At 38.8% G+C, this 27,223-nt stretch overlaps 1 protein-coding gene across 3 annotated transcripts in view; it reads right to left on the bottom strand.

Moving 5' to 3' along the window:
* Window positions 1-27,223, bottom strand: part of CPED1 (cadherin like and PC-esterase domain containing 1) — a 261,922-nt gene that overhangs the window by 25,204 nt on the left and 209,495 nt on the right. For 2 of the 3 annotated variants that reach the window (XM_002922427.4, XM_019802992.2), the window contains 2 exons: window positions 15,424-15,541; window positions 8,756-8,892 (listed from right to left, as the gene is read on the bottom strand). In XM_002922427.4, the coding sequence (XP_002922473.1) occupies window positions 8,756-8,892; window positions 15,424-15,541 (255 nt within the window). Of the gene's footprint in view, window positions 1-8,083; window positions 8,251-8,755; window positions 8,893-15,423; window positions 15,542-27,223 lie in introns of all 3 variants that reach the window. The other variant, XR_004628686.1, reaches the window with a different exon arrangement.

Here is a 27,223-nt window from a genome sequence, read left to right as displayed (position 1 = left end):
ATGAATGTCTATTACAATATGTTTTAAAAGCAAAATACATTGGAAGCAGTACAAATGCCTACCAGATCCCTTATATTAAGGTATAATCATCCACTTGAATTTTTTTCATCTTTTAACAATGATACTGTAATACAGATACATTGTATGGAGAAGATTTCAGTTAACTTTTATAAAAAGCTCATTGCAATCAGAGTTTAAGTAATGATGGCATGTTTGTGAAAGTAAAGCGTGTGGATGTGTAGAAAGGGTCATGGAAATTTACCCGTGGTTATTTTGAAGGGGAGGATATGATAGTTTATTCTGTTTTCCAAAATGAACATATACTGGCTTTTTATGACAATAATAATAATAATAATAATAATAATAAAACCCCACAAAAGCAGCAGGGGTGGCAGCAATAACAGTAAGTCCATTTTGTTTAAAAATATTTTGAAAATTCACATCAAAATAATCAACTTAAACAAATTTTATTTCTACTTTTGTGAAACAATGGCTTAAGTGTCGGTTCAATAAACCCATCACGGGAATCACGGGAATCCTTTCTCAGATTCCAGTGGCAATTTTATTCCAAAGACTAAATGGCATTTTCCCACACAGCACCCCTTCTGGTCCTTCGGTGCAAGAGGGGGGCCTGCCTCCCTCTGGAGAGGAGCAGAAGCTTCTGTGCCTGGAAATGTCCTGGGAGGCTGGACCTCAGCTCATCAGTGGGAGACTAGAGGACCTAGAATCTCATGCTCCCAGGCTCTATAAAAGCTTGGGGCTTATTTAAAAATCACCTTATTAAAAACACATAAAATGGTTTAATGATCTTTGTTTTCATTTCTTAATATTATATAATCCCTGTATTAGGTGGGGTAGGCTACGTGCTATAACAAACAGAGCTCCAAAAAGTATAATGGCCTAAACACAATGCAAGTTTTTTCTCTCTCAGGAAAACAGTCCAGGTGATTCCAGGCAGGTGTACGTGTGGGGTGGGGCCAGGGTCCCTGGATGATTAGACCGTGCCTACTTCAATGATGGATGTAAAGAGCTTTACAGGCATTGATATTCAGCTGAGGGAAGGAGTAAGGTTGCCCGTGGGCCCACCTTGGCAGCTGGGCACATCACTGCTGCTCACACGTTCCACTCTGTCATATGGCAGCACCTAATTTCAAGGGAGACTGAGAAATGTAGTCAAGCTACATTTGTCAGAAAGAGGAAGAAATGAGTCTGATGAACACTTAGTTAGCCTTTACACATTCTCCTACATGCTGTCTTTCTGGGGAAAAAACTAAAATCTAAATTCAGATTTTTCCACATGTGAATTAACAAAAGTATGAAACATATGAAAGACTAAATTTATAATCCACACAATGCATAAAAAGACTTTTAGGAAAAATCAGCCCCTGAGACAAATAATAACAAGAGGTATTGTTAGTATTAATACCAGTGTTAGTAATAGTGAAAATGCAACCAAGATTGGGAATTTTTTTTTTTTTAAGATTTTATTTATTTATTCGACAGAGTTAGAGACAGCCAGCGAGAGAGGGAACACAAGCAGGGGGAGGGGGAGAGGAAGAAGCAGGCTCATAGCAGAGGAGCCTGATGTGGGGCTCGATCCCATAACGCTGGGATCACGCCCTGAGCCGAAGGCAGACGCTTAACCGCTGTGCCACCCAGGCGCCCCAAGATTGGGAATTTTTGACTGAAAAATCAAATAAAATGATTTTCATTCCATTCGTTATGAAGGAACTAACAATGGTGATACTTAAACATGCAAATATTGTATTCTATTACCTCCTTTCTGCAGAGTCATCAAAAGCAACAAGGACACAACTAGCAAAGCAAGTTGTAAAGAAATGAAAAGAGAAATATTGGTGGCTATCTGGGTTGAGTCAATATAAAGACAGTGAAATGTCTGGAGCTCGTTAGTCCCTCAGATTCTCATGATCTGTTGAGGCTGAAAAAGAATTGGGTATATGTAGAATCAATAGGCCAGGAAAAAACCCTTGATTTTAAGTAAGTTTCTTCCTTCCTTCCTCTCTTTCTTCTTGCATAGGATCTATCTTCAGTATTCACAGAAATAGGGCTATTTCTTCAGAACCAACAAAATGCATGTAGATGCAAGACAGGACTCAGCCCTGCTAATGGGAACCTACTGAAACCTTCCAGGAGGGGAAGTTATATAGGCATGCCATAGAAGCTACTTGTCCATTAATCCAGGCAATCCCTGCTTACCAGAGTGCTCTCTCATAGGTAAATAAGGAAATGACAGTGAAGTGAAGGGGCTTTTACTCATTACCTCTAGTCCAGGGCCAACCTTAGACCATCTATTTAGAAAACTCCACAGTGATTCTGATGAGCCTTGTGATTGAGCACCACTGCCTTAATAAGATAAATGTTCATTTTTTTTTAAAGATTTTATTTTATTTATTTGACAGAGATAGAGACAGCCAGCGAGAGGTGGAACACAAGTAGGGGGAGTGGGAGAGGAAGAAGCAGGCTCATAGCGGAGGAGCCTGATGTGGGGCTCGATCCCAGATTGCCAAGATCACGCCCTGAGCCGAAGGCAGACACTTAACCGCTGTGCCACCCAGGCGCCCCAATAAATGTTCATTTCCAAATGAAGCAAGTCATTCAGTCCTAATAGGAAGCTAAGACTGATCAGATGGCTAATGATATTTAGGGCATGATGAAAATCTAGCTCAGCAAAGCATCTCTGTGAAATATAATATGGTTACATTGAATGTTTTCCAATGATGTATTTTGATTAAATTGGCTATAGATAACCAACCAAATTGCTCTTTGGGGTCAAGAACAAATGTGAATTGTCATTTAGGCAAATCACCTTCAAATACATGAAATTTGGCAAAAAGGGGAAACAAATAACTAAACTCTATCACCTAGACATAGATCTTCCAGCTGTGTGGAACAAAATTATTTAACCATATTGCCATTCCCTCTGGATTGTGGGTGTTATGGATAAGCCATCCTTTCCTGGTGAGAAGTGAGGTGATTTCCCTCCTTTTTATTTTTCCCTTTATATTGAAACTGACCAAGACGCTACTTAACTTGTAAACATTACTTAAAGATGTAAGTCACACTTCCTGTTTTAACAGCTGAGTTTAAGTACTTCCAGGAAATACTGCCTTATTATATTTTCCTTTTTTTTTTTTTAAAGATTTTATTTATTTATTTGACAGAGAGAGACAGCCAGTGAGAGAGGGAACACAAGCAGGGGGAGTGGGAGAGGAAGAAGCAGGCTCCCAGCAGAGAACCCTGATGTGGGGCTCGATCCCAGAACGCTGAGATCACGCCCTGAGCCGAAGGCAGATGCTTAATGACTGCGCCACCCAGGCGCCCCTATATTTTCCTTTCTTAACTGCACTTTTCTCTCAGATACTGTTATAAATTCTGTGCTATGTGTTCAACTGACAAACAAAATAAGGGTTTGCTAAATTCAGTTTGGTCAGGCTCCTAAATTTTTTCCATTGTAAATTTGATTATCATATTTCTAAACTATATCCTATAAATTTCACACTGTGATTACAAAGTTATGCTCTGATAAATTTTTGTGTATGTTCCATTCGGAGCTTATTAAGAGATGGGTATCTATTTAGAGAAATGTGTGAGAGTATAATTGAAAACATAGCTTGTATTTTTCAACTGATTTTGCTTTGACTCACCAGTTACACAATACAAAACCTATACAACTCATACTTGGATAAGTTGAAATAACTCACACTTGGATAAATTGAAATAACTCATACTTGGATAAGTTCAGAGTTTAAAAGGAGCCCCGCATTTACCTGCCCTTGTACACAAACAAGTGTGACATGGAAGTGGGATACAAATGCTTTGAGGAGAATTCTTCTTCCATGTTTCCTCCAGAGACCAGCCTCCTGTTTGTATCACTGTAGCAAAGGCAAATGACTGAGTCTAGAAAGTAACAGTATTGTTCACATGCCACTAAGCACAGTGGGGTTCCTGGTCAAAGCTACTGGAAACTTGAACCCCATTTTAAGTCTCAACTGATCGGTGCCTTGTTCCTTCCCCACAAGTGGGCATGTATTTCCAAGTATAGCCTTGCATTCATCAGTGTAAAACAGTAGTAAAAAGGTGTAAAACAGTAGTAAAAAGATGTAAAAGTTCATAACAACAACATAAGGAAATTCAGTTGAGGGAAATGACCACTTGTAGATTCTAAAATAGGCAGAATGTTAGAAGACCACACTTTCCAATCATTCTCACCAGCCCAATCAAATTCTATTGCATTTAAATCTGATTCTTTGGAGAAAGATAATTCCATTTAATGCATCCCCCAAAGCTGAAGCTTGCCTTGATTAGGATTTAAAATCAAGTTCTGCTTTTTGTGACACAGCATTTGCACTACCTATTTGTGGCAACAGTGAAACTTGGCTTCTCACCGTAAAAAATCTGAGTTTTACATATTATTCAACAGTCTTCAGGTTAGTAAGTCTACTATACCGTTAGAATTTGCCTGTTTGGGTTTATCCCACTTTTACATAATCCAAAAAGCATAAATTGCAACACCGAAAAATGAGAAAGTCGGACTCTGCTCTTGCACTCCTGATTAGTTCCTGCCCATCATCTGTGCCCTCCACTCCAAGGGAAATCCAAGAAGGCACCAGGCTTGAGGAATAGGACTCTCCCCGCAGATTCTCTTGTCAGGAGAAAATGAAGATCCCTCTTTTTTTCCCAGTGCAATGGAACCATTTCAAAGTAACGTGTTTGGTAGCTCGCCTGTAACTACCAGCACTGGCCTGCGTAGGCACTTTTAGCAACTTTCCAGAACCTAAGTCCAGGATGTCAGCCTCTAGCTGGTCTCTACGTTTGCAACACACTATATTGTAACAATCGCTTTTCTCATGTGTCTCCTTCTACTAGACATTTTGCTTTTTGGAGGATTGTGTTTGTATGGCCTCAGGACAGATTCTTAGCTCAACAAAAGCTAGATGAGTGAATGAGCCGTTGGAACATCACGGAAATTATAAAAAGTCTTGTGAGCTTCCCTTGAAGTGATCAGCTAGCTAGAGAACATGTTAGGGATAACAGATATTCCACGGTTTCTGATGTGGGGCTACAGAGTTAAGCTGATGGAGCCAGTGAATAAACAATCACTTTGTCTGATGGGATCAGAACTGCAGCGCGGGCTTGCTGACTGCCAGGCTGAAGCTCTCACCGCTCCATGACCCTCCCATCCTTGTGGGAAGTAAATTTCCATATAAAGTTGCTCAAATAATATGTTTCTCTTGAACGTCTGACATAGTAGAAAGTGAGTCCTCTCCCGAAATGTCAGTATATACGGTGTTTACATATTGCATGGAGCACTGGGTGTTAAATGCAAACAATGAATCATGGAACACTACATCAAAAACTAAGGATGTACTGAATGGTGACTAACATAACATAATAAAAATTATTATTAAAAAACAAAAAACAAAAACCCAAAATATTTATGTTATTTGTTTTTGATTATGAAAAATTCTAGGTAGGATGAGAGTTGTCTTCCTTTAGTAATGATAAAGTTTCAAGATACTTTTCATATTTATGTTTTTCTCATGGACAGTGAGAAATAAATCTACTGGGAAGACTTTTTGCTAACCTACTCCTATTCATAAATGGCGTTTTCTTAAGATAAGTGCTATCTGATAGTCATACTTGTGAACGTTTACACAATTATGTCTGTGCTGTGTGGCGTGTGTGTGTGTGTGTGTGTGTGCACCTGTCTGTATATTATCAGGTCCCATGATTGTAAATATAAGATTTCTTTCTCAGACTCTCTCTCCTTTGCATTTCCACTGCCTCTGCCCTAGGTCTGATTTATAAAACCTTCTAAAATACAGAGTTTTAGATTAAGAAATGCTCACCCATGCAGATGAAAATCATACAGATATTTTAAAAGCTCTCTTCACCCCTCACCAACCATGCTTTGCCCCCTGAGCTGGCTTCGTGGGCACGTGACCCAGGGAGCTGCCCAGAGTCCGTGCAGTGGGAGGGCCCTGTGCTTGCTTTCCAGCTCTGCTGTCGCCTTCTTGGAATTCTTAATCATTTTGAATACAGGGTCCTGCATTTTCGTTTTGCCCAGGACCTTGCAAAATATGTAGCTGGTCCTGTCACCACACCACCCCTCTCCCACTCCCCTTCACTTATGTAATCATTCTTGACTGTGTTACTTCCAGAATTTTCTGTGTATGTCGGCATGTTTGCATGTGTGTTTGCATTTTTCCGTTAGAGTTTCTGCCTCCCCAGCATCCATATCCTCCTCCCGGTAGGCAGTCTCCACACTGCTGTGGATGATTTTTCTAATTCTGGCCGTGTCAGTCCTCTGCTAAAAATGTACAGTGCTTCCCTGTTGTGTATAGAATACATTCCCAGTCTGGTAAACAAATCACTCTGTGGAACCATTGCCAGTGTGCTAGCAAACTGGAGTTCTGAGCATCAGAGTCTGAATGGTGCCTCCGGACCAAGAGACTCACTAAGATAAGCCCTCATCGCTAAGCAGCCAGCCAGCTGCTCTCCGCCAGGATCACCAAATGCAAACATACGGTTTATTTTCAGACTTTGCAACATCTTCTCTAACAGTAGAAAAAAAGGGATCTTCCTTTTTCTTACCATTACTTTGTAGAGTTGATAATAATCAGCCTTGAAATTACTGAAGACTGTATTATTTGTGCCCCCCCCCATTTATATGTTGAAACCCTACCAGCCTTGAACGGTGGTATTAGGAGGTGGAACACCTGGAAGGTAATTAGGTTTAAATGAGGTATTGAGGGTGGGGCCTTCATGATAGGATTGTGTCCTTAGAGGAAAAGGAAACTAAACCTCTACCCTCTGTCCCATGAGGACCTGTGAGGACGGCAGAAAGGCAGCCAGTGGAAGATGGGAAGGACCTCTCACCAGAACCCAACCCTGCTGGCCTCCAGATCTCAGATTTCTCAGCCTGCAGAGCTATGAGAAATGAACATCTGTTGTGTAAGCCACCCAGTCTACGATATTTTAAGACAGATGAGGAAGAAGGCTTTTAACTTTCTATAAACTGATTAATCTACAGTATAGGATTAGATCATCTAGGCTTCTTTTATTTTATAGATGAAGAAAGTGAGCTGAGGGAACGATATGTGTCATGTCAAAAGCCACAGAATTTAGTTATGAACTTAAATTAACATCTACTGCCTTTCAGGTTCATAGACTGTGACATCTTGGAATTTTCCTGAAAGCTCTAAATTCTGAGGTCAGAACAGTATTCTGGAAGAGTTTAGAGATGTCTAACTATTACAGCAACAACTATGTTCATTGCTTCCAGTCCTGCATTTCTCAGATGTGGATGTTGGATTGCCCACACTGGTGGTTAAAAATGCCACAGGAGTAGCCACACATGCATGTGTGATCATGGGAGAATTATTCCATCTCCCTGAGTTTTAATTTTCTTAAGTAGAAATCAGATACAAAAGCTACCTCACAGATTCGTGATTAGAAATAAAGATTTTAACCTAGCCGCTTACTCAACAAATATTTGTTGAGCGACTATTAGGGATCAAAAAGTTGTGCTAAGCAGTGAGATTATGTCAGTGACTCAAACACGTCCCTTGTCCTCAGGAAGCTTACAGTCTGGTCTGACTTAAGGTATGAGAAAGTTAGGCGCACACATACTTCCTTGCACAGAATCAATTCCCAGTTAATAATACCGACGGTTCATACATTTCTAAATGTTTGCTTTCTTCTCTTTCCATTTTAAAAGTAATACGGCTGCTTTATCTTCAGGGCTACTCCCAGTCATGAAAATTGGGGCATTTACATTGGAATCACCATGAAGAAGAATGTCCATCTTCCTGCCCTGCCCTTCACCCCCCTGTCATTATTTTTAAATTATTTGCTAGTAGAGACTTCGAACACAGGCTGATCTGAAAAACTGGCTTACATGCATCCCAGTGCTATTTCCCTTATGTGTTAACAGGACTTAAAAAAAAAAAAATCAGGTTTTGAACTCAGTCTCGCCCCTATGTGAACGCTTACAAATGGTTTGTAAGGAAATGTCCATTTGATAAAAAGTACTTAGAAAATCTGGATAAGAATTACTTACTTCATGTTAACCAAGCATCTCACTCTATGTGGCCAGTTCACACGTCCAAGAGCTCGGCCGGGATCTACCTACTCAGAGCGCTTCTAGCAAGAAGACTCTGCATGTCCAACAAATCAGCTTAGAGGCCTCACTAAAGGAAAAGCAGCCTAGTGAGGTCCACGTGAGACCTGCCCAGGAACGTGAAAGAAGATGAGGAAGGTTAGCGTGTCATGCACTCGGGAAGCTCTAGCAGAAGTGAGCCTTACATGCAGGGACATTTCATTGCTTGTGCAAGCGAGCTACAGATGTCTGCTGTAACCACAGGGTCTTGCTAGAGCTTCAGCTGACCAGGCCAGCTGCTCTGAACTGCCATCTGTCCACTGACGTGGCCAGCTCTTACAGGTTTGTGCTGAGAAAACTCCAGCATGGAATTGGGTCAGCACAGGACAGGGCTTTAATATCCTCCATCTGTCAAGTAGACTTATTTGGAAATAATGGAGCATTCTGAGCAAGAACTGTTAAGGCTCTTCTAGGATAACATTTACCCATGATTCTAAAAGCCAAATTGCATGCAGTTAGTTATCCTCTGCTGGATAAGAGAGCAGGAATCAGTCTAGTAAATACAACTGCATGGTTCTTGGTGCTGCAGGTGGCATAAATGAAAGGCTTCCCCTCACTGGATCCAGACCCTACCTTCCTTCCTCCCAGGCACTGCTGGAGTTGGGGCTTAGTTAGAACACCATATTGGCAGTCGTGGGGCTGCCAAGTTATTTCTCTCCAGTCACAGGTCCTGTTGTCTGAACAGCTAAGGCAAGGCACGATCCATTGGCCTGGAATAGACAGCGAAATCTTTGTTAGATTCTACTAGTGAAATTGCAGTTCGTGAGTCACTACAGTGAGAAGACCACTCTTACCGTATGAGTCCATGGAGCGATGCGTGGCCCCCTGCCAACCAGATAGACTTGCAACACGTAGAAATGTTCTGAAATAACACAGTCCATGCCGAAATCAAGTATGAGTCCTGCTCTGTGAAACTACATTCTTAACAAAAAACCAAGTGATTGGGTGCTACTAAATTATTACTTATTTTTAAATAATACACTGGCACTTAATAGGACCAAAGTAGATGGGAAGCCACTAATATTGGGGTGGTTGACCACAAATGTTCATTAAGCTAACACATGCTTAGGTTAGCAATCCACTAATAGATATATTCCCTGCTTTCAAGAGAGTCAAGGTATAAGAGAATTACTTTAATATTCTGATAACTTGTTATTTTGAAGACTAGGTATTGTTCCTTAACTTGATCAGTGAGCTTTTTGGTGTGAATCTCTTCAGCTCATTCTAGCTCTGTTGTCTTCATTTCTTCAGCTGTGAGATGAGGCATGTACTGTTCGCACACGGTTGGTGGGAGGATTTCATGGGCTAATGCATGTAATGTATCTAGCACAATTACAATATCATAGTTACCCTTGTTACCAGGAGACTTCAGGCACAAAGTAGGTCACAAGCTTTAGTAAATGTTTATGAGATAAACGAATATTCTCAATGCATTTAAAATCTTTTTTATTTTATTGATAGAGTGACATGTATTCAAAACACTTCCGCTTTTAGTGTAAGTAGACATATTAACAATTTATTAGAAAAAAATCAAGAAATGATCTTTTGATTTTTGTTTTTTCCTTGTTCATCTTTTCAGAAATGGAGTTTGAACCAGCCCATTTGAATAGAGAGTGGTTACTTGTACCCTTTGTGGAGAATACCCTGACGTCTCCAACAATCACAGGCTCTACCCTAAAGGTCTTGCTTATGTTTCCACTAGATGTTTCTCTTCAAAATACTGAGGAGCTAAATATTCCTAGCTGCTTTTTGAGTTAGAAAGAAAAAAAATTAACAACTTTATTCACACTGGCTTTGCTTTGTGGTTCTGTTAACAAAAGTATCTGGTGTGACATTAATTTTAGTGGGAAGAATTCCTACTTTCAGGTGATGACTATGGTGTGTTAACATTTTGTGACCTCAGGAATGTGAGAATTGTGTGTTTGTGGAATAGTTAGAAATAATAAAATACAAAAGAAGATCTAGTTTATAGCTTACTATTGATCACAGAAAAGGAAAAAAATTGTGGGTATATTAAGAGAGAACTGGGGGAGACAAAATAGTACTCTCCGGGAGGATTTTAACTTAATATGTTATTGAAATATCTACCCTACTAGATGTTAGGTGCTATTGGTGCTAAAATACAATAACTAAAAAAAAAATGAATAATGTATCTTAGCACGTGTCAGATGCGGGTGATATTCTGAGCACTTTAATATATTAATGTATGTAAGCCTGTTAACTTACAATGCTAAACCTCAAAAAATTTATCATCAGGTTACAATTTATACATGTAAAATAGTTACAGCATAATAAAGGTAAGGCATAATTGAGTAAAAATATCTGTGTGGTGCCAAAAAATTCTGGGCTCTAGAGACAAACACACCTGAGCTCTGCCTCCAGCTGGCTCTGTGGACCTCAACACGGTGCATTAGAGTCACCCACAAAGCTTTTTAAAATCCCCGTGCTCAAACTGTATCCTGGACTGATTAAGTCAGAACCACTGGGTATGGAACTCAGGCACCGGGATTTTTTAAGTGCTTGTCAGGTGATTCTAATATGCAGCCACGGTTGAGAAGCACTGTTTAACTTGGAAGAATTACTTAATATTCTCTCTAGGAGAAAAATATATATAGCACCTGCCATAGTGCCTGATAACCAGCAACCGGGGAATGTATTTTTCTCCCCCACCCCATCTTAAATAAGCTGTGGCAGTTCAGAATAAAGAAAGCACCGTGAGGGTCAAAGTCATCTGGAAGTTCCTATGGAGTGCATGAAATGTGATCGGGTCTTCTGGATAGATCAAATTTGGAGAGATGGAATGGGGCGTACTTTGGGGACTGTGACGAGGCAGCCCTAACAGCAGTGGGACTGAAGAAGTAAGCGGCCTCCATGAAAGATTACATATAGGAGAGGAAAAGAAGACTGCTAGGTAAAAAGCATTTCCGAAGTTTCCAGATGTAGAGAAGAGCGGGGTTACTGTGAGACATGACAGAAGATTTAGGAGAGGTGCTGGCTGTTGAATGGTAAAATGAAGACTGTCCTCAAAACTGCTTGTTTCTCCATCCAATTCTCTTTTGTAATTTTTCTGGGGTTTTCATTCAGAATATATCTTGCTTCTAATTCTAACTTTGCCCTGGAATATAGGGTTTGTGACCAATAACCACCTCCTGATATCTTCACATCTTCATAAAGATTTGTGGTCAGTGGGCATCCTCTCAAATGGAGTTGGAATGGGGCTCTGGATCTCTTGTCCATCCTTCTCTTTAACAGATGAGGTGAACTGAAGACCCAAGAATTAAAGGACAGAAATGGGATCATGCTGTTAATACATGCTGGACCAGAACTGAGGTCTTGGAGTCACCAATTTGCTGATCCTTTTGTCATGTCAGGCCAGGAGAGCACAAAATCATCAGCTGAAAATGAAATACGGCCCAATGGTCTCTTTGGTAGCACTTACAGGAAAACACACAAATAAGTTATTTTAATGAATTTATCTTTATTTTGAATGCTGAATTTACTTAGTGGGTTCATGTGTCGACAGAGACTATGTTTTTTTAAAAAAAAGATTGTTAATTTTCTTTCTAATAAGATGGTGGTATGTTGGGGACATAACTGTGTTTCTGTTAATGAGATTGTATTTAGAACTATTTTGAAAGGCTCAGTTTTCATCAGATCCTTGAGTATTTCAGAGCACGTGCATCCTCTCCTCCAAACACTCTCTCCCCCTCTAACCTTGCTGACAGCTAATTTTGCACAACCTGGGGCCTTCTTTGGCCATTTGCTTCTAAAGCTTAAGAAGCAAGTGGCCAATTGCAGGCAAAGAAATCCAAATATGGGTACAATTAGTTTGTGGGCATAAAATCTCAAGCACATCAAAAGGACTCCTGATTGGGTCTCTGAAAACTTGGCCCCAGTGGTTCATACTACTATATATTTATACAGTCATAACTCTTCACATTTTTGTATTAGTTAAAAATGCTCCCCTTTTTTATTGTGATTTAGTAATACTGCTTGAAATAGACATCTGTATAACATCTGCAGGACTGGAGTTTCTTGACATTTTAAATGATACCAGCTCTTAACTAAAATGGTCAAAAAGAGGGACATAAATTCTATGTTATATATTTAAACATTGAACGAATCAAAGCTGTGATTTCTGAAATAGAGTATGACATGTGTTTTAGGGAATGACATTCTGAGGAATAAAAATGGCTTTTGGGGGAAGTTATTTGCTTTATAATTATAGCTTTATATTTAATGCAAGTTAGAATTCAGCCATTTAAGTGAATCAGATTGGCTGACATAATGGAGAGAATAAATTCACCTTTGTGACTTAGGGCCATGGTGAGATGTAAAATCATATAGATAGCACTAATTCCTGACTCTATGTTATAAAATAAAGCAGTTTTCACTTAAGAAAAAAAATACATCATATTTTTAACATTAGACGTATTAAAGTATAAGTTGTCATATTTCCTTGTTACAAAGAAAAGATGATAATATCTTCTATTTATATATCATAAAATGCATTTGGAGCTATTTTCCTTTATGGTAATTCTCATTAAAAAATCATTGTATAAATTTCGTCGTCAGATTAGAAGAATTATTTTTTCTTTCTTAAGCAAGAGATTTTATTCTTTGGCTGTGTCTCATAGTTAAATTATTTTCTAAATGCTAAAAAATCAACTTAAAAATTAAAAAAAAAACCCCAGGCACTCAAAATTATATTAGCTAGTGTTATTGAGAAGACATGTAGACCATCATTTCATTGGCAAGGTGAAAAAATGGATCTGGTTTGCTAAATAACTGTAATGTGCTGTGAAAATAAGATTTTGGAACTAATCCATGACCATACAAGCTAAAGCCAGAGCACCTGAATCAACTTCCTTCCAACGCTGTCCACCATGACAACTTCTTTCAGCAGGAGGGAGTCCTACCATCAAGGAAGGAAATCTCTGGTAGCAAAAAATCCATTCTTGAGAACTACTGTTCCAGCTCTCACTCATTCGTTTTGGATCTTTAGGTCTTTAGGACTGGATGGGTGGAGCAGTGAGCCCTGGTTGAATGCGCCCTGACTGCTCACAGTCTTCCATGGAAAGGAGGAGGCCTTGGATCTTGGTTTTAGTTTAGCAACCATTCTAAAATCATATCTTAGACATTGAAAGATGAAAAAGGGACATTCTCTGCTCTGGAGAAACATACAATCTAGGGCAGTCATCAGCAATGCACCTTTGATCTATTAGTACACACATACTGTAATGTATGTACCTATACGCCCGTATCTATGTATTATGTTCATTATAAGACAAAAATAAGAATGATTAGATAAAAATAAAGGTACAAATATTTTCATCTTCACTGGCTTCATCCTGTGGACTGTCCCATGCCACTCCCTCCCTTTGCTCCAATGCATCATTCTACTCTGAAGACTACTGATTAGTGAGAGAGAGAAACATGTAAACACTTGAAACATAATGAGGTAAGTGCTATGGTTGACATGTGCCCAAAGTATTCTGGGAGCACAGCAGAGAAGCCAATCTGGGGGTGGGGTGGTAAGGAGAGGCTTCCTAGAGAGGAAAATACAGCATCGGAGAGTTGGGCCAAGATGGGAAGAAGACTTTCAGGAGCCGGGGATAGCATGGATGGGAGTGTGGAATCCTGCACCTGCACTGTGGGCCTGAAGTGAAACCAAGCGGCAAGGAGGAGCTGCGAGAGAGAGAGAGAGAGGGAGGGAGGGCCCGATTTCGAGGCCCAGTGCTGTCAGGCTAAGGGACATGGGCTTGACTGGGGAGTCAATTTGGGGATCTTTTCTCAAGAAGCCTAGATACTCAAGTTACCAGAAGGTCCCTGCTCGAGGGCAGCCTCTCCTGTTAAGGACCAGGCACGGAGATAGCTTCATGACAGGGCCCTGGATAAGTTACAGCAAATTTAATGAACAGAAAAAGATACCACTTCCTGAGGAATCTCAGTACTGTATCTTCGACTTTTTGTTGAAGAACTTTTGACTTGGTTCAGTAGGAGGAATGGAATTAAGTTGTTTTATGATTCTCATAAAATGTCTTCTGATAAAAAAAAAATCCTTTACTAGACACGTCGGTGTTTCCTTTGTATGTGAGAGTATATATCTCATTTAGCTGAGAATCGTAAACCATACCACCTGACACGCCATAATGGGTAAATCCCTCCCTATGCACCGACTGTAATTTATTATTTAGAACACATGTTCAAGAACGGGGATATGCCCACGTCTGTTAACTGTGCATGCCAAATTGCAATTTGTACTGCCCATTTGTGAAACTCATTTCCCATTCAAGTTGTGGTGTGAAGTTCATGGCAAGGGTAGAAAAGCTCCTGAGTGTTTTCTTAGACTCTTTAGATGAAGGGAGAGTTGGGGGTCATGAGGCCAGAGGACAACCGGCGATCTCAGAGAAGACGCTTCCTGCTCCTCTTATCTCTTTGGAGGTATTTTTAGTCTCAGTTTTAGCCTGACCCCACTAGTCTCCGCTGACAGAAGAACACCGGGGAAGGAGAGAAACAGGGAATGCGGACAGTGGCACAAAAGTGTCTCATTCCATGTCTGTTCTAGAATTAGGCAGGATTCAACACTAATTTCAATTTTACATTACGATTTCCCCACCTCTATTAATGCTCAGTATATGGGAGACAGTGATCATTCTCAAAGACTTTTTTTTTTAATTAAAGAAATGATTTAAAACTAGACTTATTCCCTTAAGCAGTTCTTTGGTTCACATCATCAACAGATAATTATTTTGTACCTGCTCTGTAGAAATTATAGAGCAAAGTGAATTGACAGAGTATGAACAAGTCAGACTCCTGTCCTCATGCAGCTGACAATCTGGGAAGACTGACCTCAAAGAATTAATTACATACTTAACATTTAAATGATTGTGGAAACGGTCATGGAAGAAAAGCACAGGGTGCTATGAGAATATACAATGAGGAAACAAATCAGGGGCTCAAGAAAGGCTTTCTGGTACAGGCGACTTTTTGGCTGATATCTGTAGATGAATCTGGATTAACCAGGCAAAGAGCAGAGGGGGAAGAAAAAAAGAATTTGGTGAATCAAAATACTTCACATATTAAAACAATGCATTCAGATTAATTATATGTGTTACCATTCATACTAATGAAAAAGTCACATAATATCTTGATTTTTTTTTGTATAAGGATAATTTAAATAAGTATATACTCATCTATATTAGAGGATTTTTTAAGAGAAGTGATATCCAAATAGTCACCTGTTGTGTCCCCAGACGGACAGATCTTTAGATCGGGCTGTGAAATGGCTTCCATGTAGTCAGAGGAAATAGGCTGTAACCCACAGGTTTCCTCTGGGTGAATCAGCAAACCACAGTCCTGCATTAAAAGGGTAGAAATGTAATTAACCTGACCTATAGTAATAAAATCTAAAAAAATAAGATTATTTTTTGTGCCAAATAACCTTTGCAGATAAAAGGGAGCAATTGTTTACCCTTCTTGTGGTATTGACTTATCAATAGTTGTTTGTGCTAGGAGTAACTACTTGCATTGAAAGAGGATATAAATTCTAAAGACAATTTAATCTTTATTTTGGCATGGATATTCATTACTGCACTGTCATTGGTATTATTGCTCTGCCATTTTTTAAAGAAATGGATGCAAGTCCTACCTTAAAAAATACACCTTTGTGTTGTTGACTCATTAAAAATAGACTGTAAGACAGTGTGTCAAGTGAAAAAAACCATTAATGTGAAAAAATGGGAAATATTTGAGGAGAATGTTAACAGATGAATTTCACTTCAATGCACATTTATTAAGGACCCATGATATGCCAGACATGGAATCAAATACATATATTTTATTCAAAACATGTTCATATATTTATAAAAGTAGGTAACATCTCACTGCAGTGAATATCATTATAGAATCATGTTCTGTACTAAGCAATGCTTTCTCTAGTCTGACCTGTGCAGTAGAGAACAGCAGTTTGGCTCTCTTCATCTCTCCTCTGCTCCCACAGGTCAGAGCACTCTCATTTTCACTTAGCTTCCCCTCCCTCCCTCCCTTCTTCCTTTCCTTTTTTCCCTCCCCCCTCCCCTCCTTCCCCTCCCTCCCTCTCTTTCTCATGCTCACATGTGCTCTCTTTTTATCAAGGTGAAACTGATATATGACATTATATAAGTTTCAACTGTAGAACATTACAACTCAACATGTGTACAGACTACAAAGCGATCTAGTTTCTTACAAGGCATTGGCTCCTGTACCCAGCCTGTGTCCCTCCATCCTACTTCACCTGATTCCACTGCCTCCCTTCTTATCGGAAAGAATCACACTTCAGGGCGAGTAAAAATGCTATTACCTCAGGGCGAGTAAAAATGCTATTACCTCCGCTGAGAATACTTTCCGTCTAATTTTTCCTGGAGAGCATCTTTTTGTGTTCTCGGTCTCAGCAAGGCCTTCTTGAAACTCTGGTACGATTATGTATCCTCACTCTTGTCCACGTCATCCCCACTTGTTTCCTTCATACCCTTCACCATTTGGTGATAATTTGTTATTTGTGTCGTTTCCACTAGACTGAACATTCTATGAGAGCAAATTATTATTTCACTCACACATATACCCAGTCCCTACCATAAAGTAGGCAAATATTTATTGAATGCATAAAAGTTTGGACGTAATTGTTTCCCACTTCATATCATAAATTCTCAGTAATGGAGAGAAATAATTGTTTTGACCTCTTCTTCGCTCTGTAACCCTGTCTCTAATGAGCAATTTCTAGTCACCTTCCCTTACCCTCTCACATATCCTCACACCCCAACTCAGATTTCCACGTCTCATAAGAGAAGGACCAGGATATTAAGGAACAAAAGGAATGAAGGTGATGTACAGACTTCATAAAATTGTGATTCTGTATACATATTTCCATTTTTAAATTCATAACTGAAGCTGGAATTTAGAATACTGATTAAAGATTAAGAATGTGGTTTGTGTTAAAGTGTTCATTATAAAAAAGCAATTAAAATAACATAAAGTTAATAATAATGTTCTGAGGAGTTTTAGTCTGAATAAACATCTATGAATGGTGTGTGAGTGTGATCACTATGTCTTTATTTTTGGTGCAGGCTGGACCTTTTTTTAAGGCTAGAAAAAATGACATTAAGCATCTACAAGACTGCAAAAAATGTTTATATCAAACACGAGGAAGGGCAATGAGAAATCACATTATACACCAGTAATTGGATTGCAAATGAGGTCAGCTACGTTTGGAAGGAAGTTTATACTAAAATAAAAAACTCACCGCCTCCATAGCCCTGAAGTCAGACTTCTCAGAGTCTACTCTAGAGAAACCCTCATGTAATGTATAAGGATAGATTTAAATGGACTAACTAACATGGAGAGATTTCCAAAACACATGATAAAGAAAAAAAAAAAAACCTAAAGAAATGCTTTGTGACAGAACAACATATGTCATATGAAACACACCATGACCGTGCCACCAAGTCACCTAAAGTCAGGTACTTCAGACTGAGATGTTTGCTCAATGTATTAAAAAGGTATCTTCTAGTGTGTATAAATGGACATATATAGATACAGACAGATGATGATGATAGATTCATTCATGCATGCAAATAATGTTGAAACATTTCTAAAGCTCTTTATTTAGATACACATTTTCCTGTAAATTATTGTTTGGGGTTTCTCTGGTGTGTGTGTGTGTGTGTGTGTGTGTGTGTGTGTGTGTGTGTAAGGGCATATCCTAATATTCACCTGGAGGGCATCAGAGGGTCCAGAGAGAGTCCTAGCTATTCTCTGTTGAAGCCCCACATGTGTCGGTCAATGAGAAAAACGTGCTCTTACATGGGCTGCTGGCTTGTCCTGTGGGGGACCCAGCTCCATCACCGAGGAGTGGGTGGAGGCTGTTTTGGGTAGATTAGTCACAACAGCTCTTTGAGCTAACAACATCTGAATGGAATAATGAGAAAAATCAGGGAATGAGAGTTCTGAGAAGAAGAAATTGCATGTCAAAGGCCATAAGATAAGGCAGGAAAAGGATTTATCTGACATCTTGAGTAAAAAAAAAAAAGTCATTTTTTAAGAACTCATATGCTGACAATCTACATTATAATGATGATCAAATCATGGAAGCTTTCAAATGGGCAGGTATTAATACCTAGCATGTGCAAAGTTCTTGCTGCAAACCCAAGTCCCCGACCTCGAGTGGCTCATCGTCAGAAGTGCCTTCTTAATCTTGCACTGAAATCTACATCTCATTTGTTCTAATTATCTTCTTAGCTGCAGCTTAGAAAAAATTTACTGTAATAATATAGAAGCGTGTTCTGATCCGACTTCAAAGCTTCTGAAACAAATGGCTGGAAATAGAGCATGATAATCTTCTAAAATGTTCAGTGTTTGCACTTTCTGAATACTGGGGATCCCACATATGAGCCTATGATAATAGAGTAAACATGAGGCAGAGCACAGGAAAGCAGACTGGGCGTCAGACTGGGCGACCACGCCTGCTCCTTGGAACTTTGGCCTGTCTTTGTGTTTGAATTGTTACCTGGCGTGGTGGACGTGCCCATGGGCTACTGTTCTGTGGCTGTTGGTAGGTCAGACCTGTTGGTTCTAACTAAACAGCCATGACTCTAGTACATTCTAAGATAGGACAGTAATCCAAGTGGTATTGCGAAGGATAGACACAGCAGAGGGTAGGAGAGGGAGAGCAGATTTCAACGTAAATGAAATTTAGTCCTATCCTCCTTTCTGTAGTTTAGGTCAAAGAATATTCTATTGTATTCTGTTTCCTTTTGAAATTCTCCTTAGCAGTTAATCTTCGTTTGCAGTTCATAAATCTTACCCCTTTAAGTTAAACTCTTGGCTGTTTTGGAAAGCCAAAGGAGCCCGCTGAAGTGGACATTATTCATTTTCCAGCTGCAGCCAATGTTACTCTTAAGGTTGAATGAAACACAGCATCTGAGTTAAGAGTTGTATTTGTGAATTTTAGTTCCAGCTTTGCCATGAACTGGCTGTATGATGTTGAGTGAGTCACTGACCTTGTTTTCTCAACATAAAATGAGGAAGGGTGGAGAGAAAAGAGGGAGAGAATGCATTACATGGTCTCTTCAGTACAGCAGCAGACCATGTTAGGTACCTACACAATATCCATTTGTCTTCCCTCCTTTCTAACAGCAAGACCTTTGTTTTGTAGGCAGCACTATATCTAACATTAAAAAAGAAGAAATTCTATTTCCCAGTCTTCCTTGTGGCTAGAAATAGCTATGTTACACTAAAAAAAAGAAAAGAAAAGAAAAAAAAGAAAAATTATTAAGTGAAAGTAGAAGTTGGCTACGGATTTGTAGAAAAGTGTTGCTTCCTTGATGTAAGCTTTTTCTCCTTGATGTGCATTTTTTTGGTCACTCTGTTTCTTGTTTCCTCTTGGAATACAGATGTGAGCTTGAAGGAGGAGCAGCCATGTTGTGACCATGAGACAACCGTGAGCAGAAATCTGAGAGCGCAGGGCATAGATGCCGCTGCAGCAATGCAGTGCCAGCTTTGGGTGTCTACCTCTGCACTTCTTGCTATGCAGGTGAAACAAACTCATACTTGGTCAAACCACTCCGGAGATAAGAAGACGCAGCCAAACTTCTCTTCTCCTCTAAGAGCTGTGAAACCTATTCTCCTCAGGCCATATGTATCTTTTGAGTACTGCCTTAGATATTAAAAGTGATTAACCTACTAATAAGAAAATTTAAACTATCTAGAAAGAAAACAGCTCATTAGCATCTCTCATTTCTTTCATCACTGGGATGATTAGTAATTTGTTCAGGTTTAGGCAAATTCAAGAAAATGAATGACAGCTCTTTTGGTCTGAAGTGTCATCTCTTGGAAACTCAGAGTCTAGATACACAAAAAGGTAGTATTTAGCAGAGTTGCTTAAAATGGCATTAACCCCAGAAAGCTCCACATTTAGAGTATATCATTTTGTTGGAGACTTCACAAATTCCTGACTGGAATAGCCCTCACTAGAGTTCAGTAAGAGAAGTAGCAGGGATTTCCTTATTCAGACATGTGTAGAGTATATATATTTATTATATAATTTTAAAGGTTGACTAACTTTTCATGAAGTGCTGCAGTGACTAACAGAAGAATATGAAGCTGTCCTTGGTTTTGCCCGCTGCCCTACCCATGAATTCACGATCATTATTTCTTGTTACCAATTTTTCTGGAAGCCTATTTAGTTCTTACAAAAAAGGTGTTTTGCCATAAACGAATTAGTAGTATTTCTCATTTTTAATGTATTATTGCCATATTTTTGGAGCCATGGACTATTTGATCTGATAGGTGTCTTTAAATCTTACTTGCTTTTCTAGACCCACGGAATCATTCCTTCAAGATGAAATAACTGTCTTCCTCTCCTACTAAATAATGAAAAATGCCCCTCTAAATTTAAAAATATACATTCATTCCCTATGGCACCCAACTCTTTCTGAGGCACACATTTCTTCTTCTTTCCCTGGCCTGCTGCTATTTCCAGGAACTCTGTTGTGACTCTCAAACTTGACAATCCTGGCACCGTCCCCTGGGAGGCAGAGTCCCCTTCCATATCAAGACAGTTCTTTCCTATAAGAAATGAGTTTCCGAAAGGGTCCTAAAATTTGTATGGAACCACAAAAGGCCCCAAGTAGCCAAAGCAATTTTGAGAAAGGAGAGCAAAGCTGGAGCTTCCTGATTTCAAACTATACTGAAAAGCTATCATAATCAAAACAGTATGGTACTGGCACAAGTCAAATACATAGATCAACAGAAAAGAAGAGAAAGACTTTCCAAGCTCCATGCATATATGGTCAATCAATAGATGACATAGGAAGCAAAAATATACAATGGGGAAAAGACAGTCTCTTCAACAAATAGTGCTGGGGAAAACTGGGCAGCTACACGCAAAAGAATAAAACTGGAGAATTCCCATATATGAAAATAAATTCAAAGTGAATTAAAGACTTGAATATAAGATGTTAAATCATGAAACTCTTAGTAGAAAACATAGGTAAAAAAACCTCATGACACTGATCTTAGCAATATTTTTTGGGATCATCTCCTCAGGCAAGGCAACAAAAGCTAAAATAAACAAAAGGGATTACATCAAACTAAGAAGTTTTGCATAGCGAAGAAAACCATCAACAAAACAAAAAAGGCAGCCTACTGAATGGGAGAAGATATCTGCAAATCATATAACCAATCAAGGGCTAATATCCAAAATATATGACGAACTCACAAACTTAATGTCAAAAACCCCTAAATAATTCAATTTAAAAAATGGGCAGAGGACTTGAAATGGACATTTTTCCAAAGAAGACATAGAGATGGCTAAAGGCACACAAAAAGATGCTCAACATCACTAACCATCAGTGAAATGCAAATGAAATGCACGACGAAATGTCACCTCACACCTCTCAGATTGGCTATTGTCAAAAAGACAAAGAATAACAAGTGTTGGTGAGAACGTGGAGAAAAGGGAACCTTGTGCACTGTTGGTGGGAATGTAAATTGGTGCAGCCACTATGGAAAAACAGTATGGAGTTTCCTCAAAAAATTAGAAACAGAACTACCATACAATCCAGCAATTGCACTTCTGGGTATTTGCCCAAAGAAAACGAAAACACCAATCCAAAAAGATATATTCACCGCTATGCTCATGGAGGTATTATTTACAAGAGCCAAGATATGAAAGAAACCCAAGTGCACAGTGATAGAAGAATGGATAAAGAACAAGTGGTGTGTGTGTGTGTGTATAAAATGGAATGTTACTCGGCCATGAAAAAGAATGAGCTCTTGCCATTTGCAACTACATGAATGGATCTAGAGGGTATTATGCTAAGTGAAATAAGTCATCAGAGAAAGACAAATACCATATGATTTCACTTACACAAGGAATCTAAAAGCCAAAACAAATGAACAAATGAAACAGAGCAGAAACAGACGGATAGTAACAGGAACCAAATTACTGGGAGGCAGGCAAAATAGGTAAAGGGGATTCAGAGGTATGAGTTTTCAGTTATAAATGTCATGAAGACGTAATGTATGCTTAGGGAATATAGTAAATGATATTGCAATAACTTGGTAAGATGGCAGACAGTAACCTTGACTTATCATGGGGATCATTTTGTAATGTATAAAAATACTGGGTCACTATGATGTACCCCTGAAGCTAATAATATACTGTACATCAATTATAGTTCCATCTAAAAAAAGAAAGAAATGATGCTTCAGAGGAGCTAATTTCACTATCTTGTTCCAAAAGGAAGGAATTATCTTTTGTCTTCACATTGTCTCTAAATTTAACAACTGCTTTCCTTATATTTAGTCAGCAAGCCATAAAATACTGAGTAGCTATTATGTGATTCACATTATTAGACACCCAATGAACATTTGTAGGAAATTAGCTGATGTATACATTAGCACAAATAATTACAGCATAATCCATCTGAAATCATCCTTTACATACCACATTGATCCTAGGACTGAACTTTTTCATTAGGAAAAGAGTGAAATGCATATAAATTCATATGAAAGGAGATTTATATCTTTTATGGAAGGCATTCTGGAAATATCTTGCAAATATAATTATACTCCAAATACTTTAGCCTACAGATATACTTCATGAAGTCTGCAAGAAAATTTACTGGAGTGCTTTGTATAATAACAGAAAACTTGACACAATCCAAGTGTCCATCAGTAGGAACTGGTTAAATAACATCCATTTAATGGAATATTTTGTAATTCTTAGAACAGAAGGAAACAGAGTAAAAATATGGAGAGACATATAAGATATATTATTAAGAGCAATAAAGCATGCTGCAGGACCTTATTCAAGTAAAATAAAATGCCAGCTATTACATCTGCTTGACTGTGCCTACATAGTTGTTGGAATGATACCCAAGAAACTCTGCACAGTGGCTCTAGTAGAAGGTTAAGAATGTCAGGCCAGAGACGAGGAAGCAAAAACAAACTTTTAACTTGTGTTTTTAAAGACCTTGCCATTAGTATGGATCATTATTATATTTTTAAGAATACATATTTAAGTAAAAAATAATATTTAAAATGGAAAAGCAAAGGAAGAGAAAGTCGGAAAAGCACTGATACCTCCTTTAAAGGTATATTAGTTTTCTGTGACTGCCATAATATATTACCACCAACTGCATGGCTCAGAATGACAGAAATGTATTGTCTCACGTGCTGGAGGCCAGAGGTCTGAAATCAAGATGTTGGCACATTTGGTTTCCTCTGAGGGCTGTGAGGACTAAGGACCTGCACAGTCACTTAATACTGTCCTGTGTGCACAGTGCTTGTAGTTTATCAGTGGAAACAGAATTAGAAGGGGATCAAGTAAATGTTCCAGGTAGAAGGATGAGCACCTAAAACATTCTGGAGCTGAGTGCAAACATGGCCATTCAAGTTCAGAGTGGATGGTGTTTGAGGACTGAGATAGGAAGTGAGTCAAAATCAGTACAATTATTTTGGAATCATGATTTTCATCCTTGCTCATTCTAATGACACAAACGTTAGAATGGTGACAGTGAAGTTATTAGCTTCTTCAATGTTGTTCTGTTTAAAAATTCTTATCAGATTAGTCTCCAAGCTCCAGCCCCTTTCATAAAACTTACAAAATTTTTACTAAGTAGATACCCTTTTAAGAAACAGTACAAAATTAAGTATTACTTAGGGGCAGGAGACACTTTGACTTTTATTTCACATTGTTCTAATAAAACATTTGCCGTGAATGAGCTTTACCTATACAATCCCTCACTTTGAATTTTCATGAAAATGAGCAACGAGCCACGTCACTCTACTTTGTGCAGAAGAGATCTCTAATAACATTGCTTTCGAAGCTGATACTTTTCAATGCCTGGTATTCTTGTTTTAGTGAGAGTTTACAAATAAGTTTTTAATTTGAATGGTTTTTAAGGAATACTGGAACTTGGTGTCAGGTACCAGAATTGTAAATGCGGCTTGACTTGCTATTTGTGTCTTATGTGGAACACATTAGGACCCATGAGCCATCAACGGGATAACACAATTGTGTGTTTCTTTCCTTAAATATCAGCTGAAAAGTGGCCGTGTATTATACTACCTGAGAATATTAAGCTGGTCCCCAATGAACTCAGGAAAAGGGGAAATTGAAACAAATTCTAAACAGATGAATTAGTTCCACTCAATTAAATTTATTAATGTGACATCAATATTTGGAATACTTCTATATATTTCTCATGCATTCCAAATCCCTGAACTAATATGCAATTTTCTCTTTTTTAACCTAGACGGCTTCTAAATTAACTAGGATGGGGCCAGCATGATCCTGCTTGCTGGAGCCCATTCTGAAAGGCACCCTGTATTCTCAATTTAGAGTGCATATGAATGTCTGGGTTTGTGGAATTGGGTCTGGAAATCTAGTGAGCTGGAACCTCTGAAGGGACTGATGCTTCCCACTTCCGGTGCGCTGGGAACTCCAAGGAAAGCAGCCTTTGTTGTGGTCTTTCAGCACTTTTGGTTTGGGATCCAGATGGAATCCAGAGGGTAGATGTGAATGCAAATGAAAAGAAAGAATGAATTTATAGTTTCGGATATTTGAAAAAGTTCAGTTCTTTTTGATTTGTGAACAAAGGAGTGTGGAATTGGAACTGAATGCGTGACCGTGGGGTCTCTCATGCTTCGAAGCATCTGGATCAGTTTGGGAAGTGACAAAACAGCAACATCAACAACAACTAGAAAAGGTTATTTCATATTCTTAAAGGAGCAATCCTATTATCTGTAGCCTGAAGTGGAAATAGGAGCGAGTGGAAGGAGGCAGGAGGCTACAGAGATATTTTAAAAGACAACTTTTAGTTGATGTTTACTTATCAATAGTGGTGACACCAAAGATAACAAACATTTGCAGACATATTAAATAGCAAGCAGATCTTCCCAGGAAATACTGATCACTCACAGGGAATAGAACTGGTGCTGGATTTCAGCATGGAAGGTGCCACGGGTCAAAAGTCCATCAATAAAGCATATGAGGTTGTGATCCTTAAAACTGTAGCTTTGGTAGGGAATCTTCTCAGTGGACCAAACAGAGTTGAATATTTTAATCCAACGTGAAGTTACACTAGTTTGGGGCACTAGGCGGGCATTTCCTGCCTACATTCATCTTGGTGACTGCTACACAAACACACCCCTATCTACACACGTTTACACACGCACACCAGTACACACAATGATCCTTTGAATCAGAGAATTAAAAAACTTAAAGGGAACTTAAACCAAGTGACATGTGTTATGCTACAAAAGAATTATCTCCTTACACATCTTAAGTTGTAAATTCTACCACTTTTGAGGCTTTAATAGGAGTTACTTAGCACTATAGTATTTTTTTAAAATTTTTATTTATTTATTTGACAGAGATAGAGATAGCCAGTGAGAGAGGGAACACAAGCAGGGGGAGTGGGAGAGGAAAGCAGGCTCATAGCAGAGGAGCCTGATGTGGGGCTCGATCCCACAACGCCGGGATCACGCCCTGAGCCGAAGGCAGACGCTTAACCACTGTTCCACCCAGGCGCCCCATATTTTTAAAGATCACCCACTAATCAGCATCCCGAACATCCACAGTTAAGCTCAAAGCATGCTAAATGTGGCTACATTCTGTTTAGAAGGAAATGTTGATGCATTCAAAGCTGAACATCCAAGCTACCATGACATTGTAAGATCAGAAGTTAATATTAATTTTTAGTATAAACATATCCTAACAATGCAAATATTAGACAGCTATGAAAATGATTGTTCTGTGACAGGACAGCTCTCCCTATGTGTAGTTTTACATGTTTATACATGTTAATCTGACTTTTAAAAATACTCTGGGAGCAGTCTAAAGGTCACCCCCCCTTAAGATATTATTATTACTACACAGAGAAATATGTAACTCTACAGTGGAGAAACCCAGCCAACACTATCCTCATTAAGTGATCAAGAGAAACACATAACTTCTGCAGAATTTTTGCCACGAATGTGTAAGTTCATTTAATCAGAGAAAACATATGATTCCAAATTGAGAGACATCCTACCAAATAACTGACCTGCTTTCTCCAAAAGTGTCAAAGTCCTGAAAAACAAGGGAAGACTGTGGAACTGCCACAGATTTGAGAAGACTAAGGCACATGATAACTAAATGCAATTCGGGATCCTGGAACAGAAAAAGAAAATGATTGGAAAAACTAGTGAAGTTTATATAAGGTGTGTGGTTAAGCAAATATGTTGTACCCATATTAATTTCTTAGGATTGACAGTATTGATAAAGTACCATGGTCATGTGAAATGTTAATATTAGGAGAAGCTAGATGAAGGGTCTTTGGGAACTTTCTGTAATTGTAAAATTAATTTTACAAGTTAAAAGATAGTCAAACACAATTTGATAGTCATATTTTAGGGTTTTCTTGAAGGGCAAATATACATTAACAGTAGAAGAATGTTCTAATCATTACATTTGGTTGAAGTGTCGTACTGCAGAGCAATGGTTCTGTGTACTCACGCGTTTTTGGCACCCATGGATGTCCCATGGCAGAAATTGTAATCTACAAGCATTTTGCTCTCAAAAATTGTGGGAATTGTGGGAGGACAGTCTACAAGCTAAAGAACAGTTAAGGCGCACCTACGGTATTTATGGACTAACTCTTTTGGGGACACCAATCTTCTGGTGAGTTGGCAAGGAGAAAGAGAATGCTCTTTGTAGAGGACCTGGGTTGTGCCAAGCACCAGGGTAGGCACTTCCAACGCACGACTGCACCGAATCTTTACAACTGTTTGAACATCCACTCGACAGATGAGGACATCAAGATTAGTAGAGTTTGGGGAAGCTTTTCTGAAGTCAACCAAGTTAATAAGTAGAGTAGCTAGAGTTTGAATCCTGGGTCTAAGTTTAAACCCATGCTTCACAGACTGAAAAACGAAACAAAATAAAACAAAACACACCATACTAAGAAATAAAGATTGTGTTTATGAAACATTTCCAGACCAATTAACTCTTCATCA

This window comes from Ailuropoda melanoleuca, chromosome 1 (assembly GCF_002007445.2).
Source record: "Ailuropoda melanoleuca isolate Jingjing chromosome 1, ASM200744v2, whole genome shotgun sequence".
Taxonomy (NCBI): domain Eukaryota; kingdom Metazoa; phylum Chordata; class Mammalia; order Carnivora; family Ursidae; genus Ailuropoda; species Ailuropoda melanoleuca.
The sequence above is the reverse complement of the archived record's forward strand: the minus strand, read 5'-3'. Positions and strand labels throughout refer to the sequence as shown.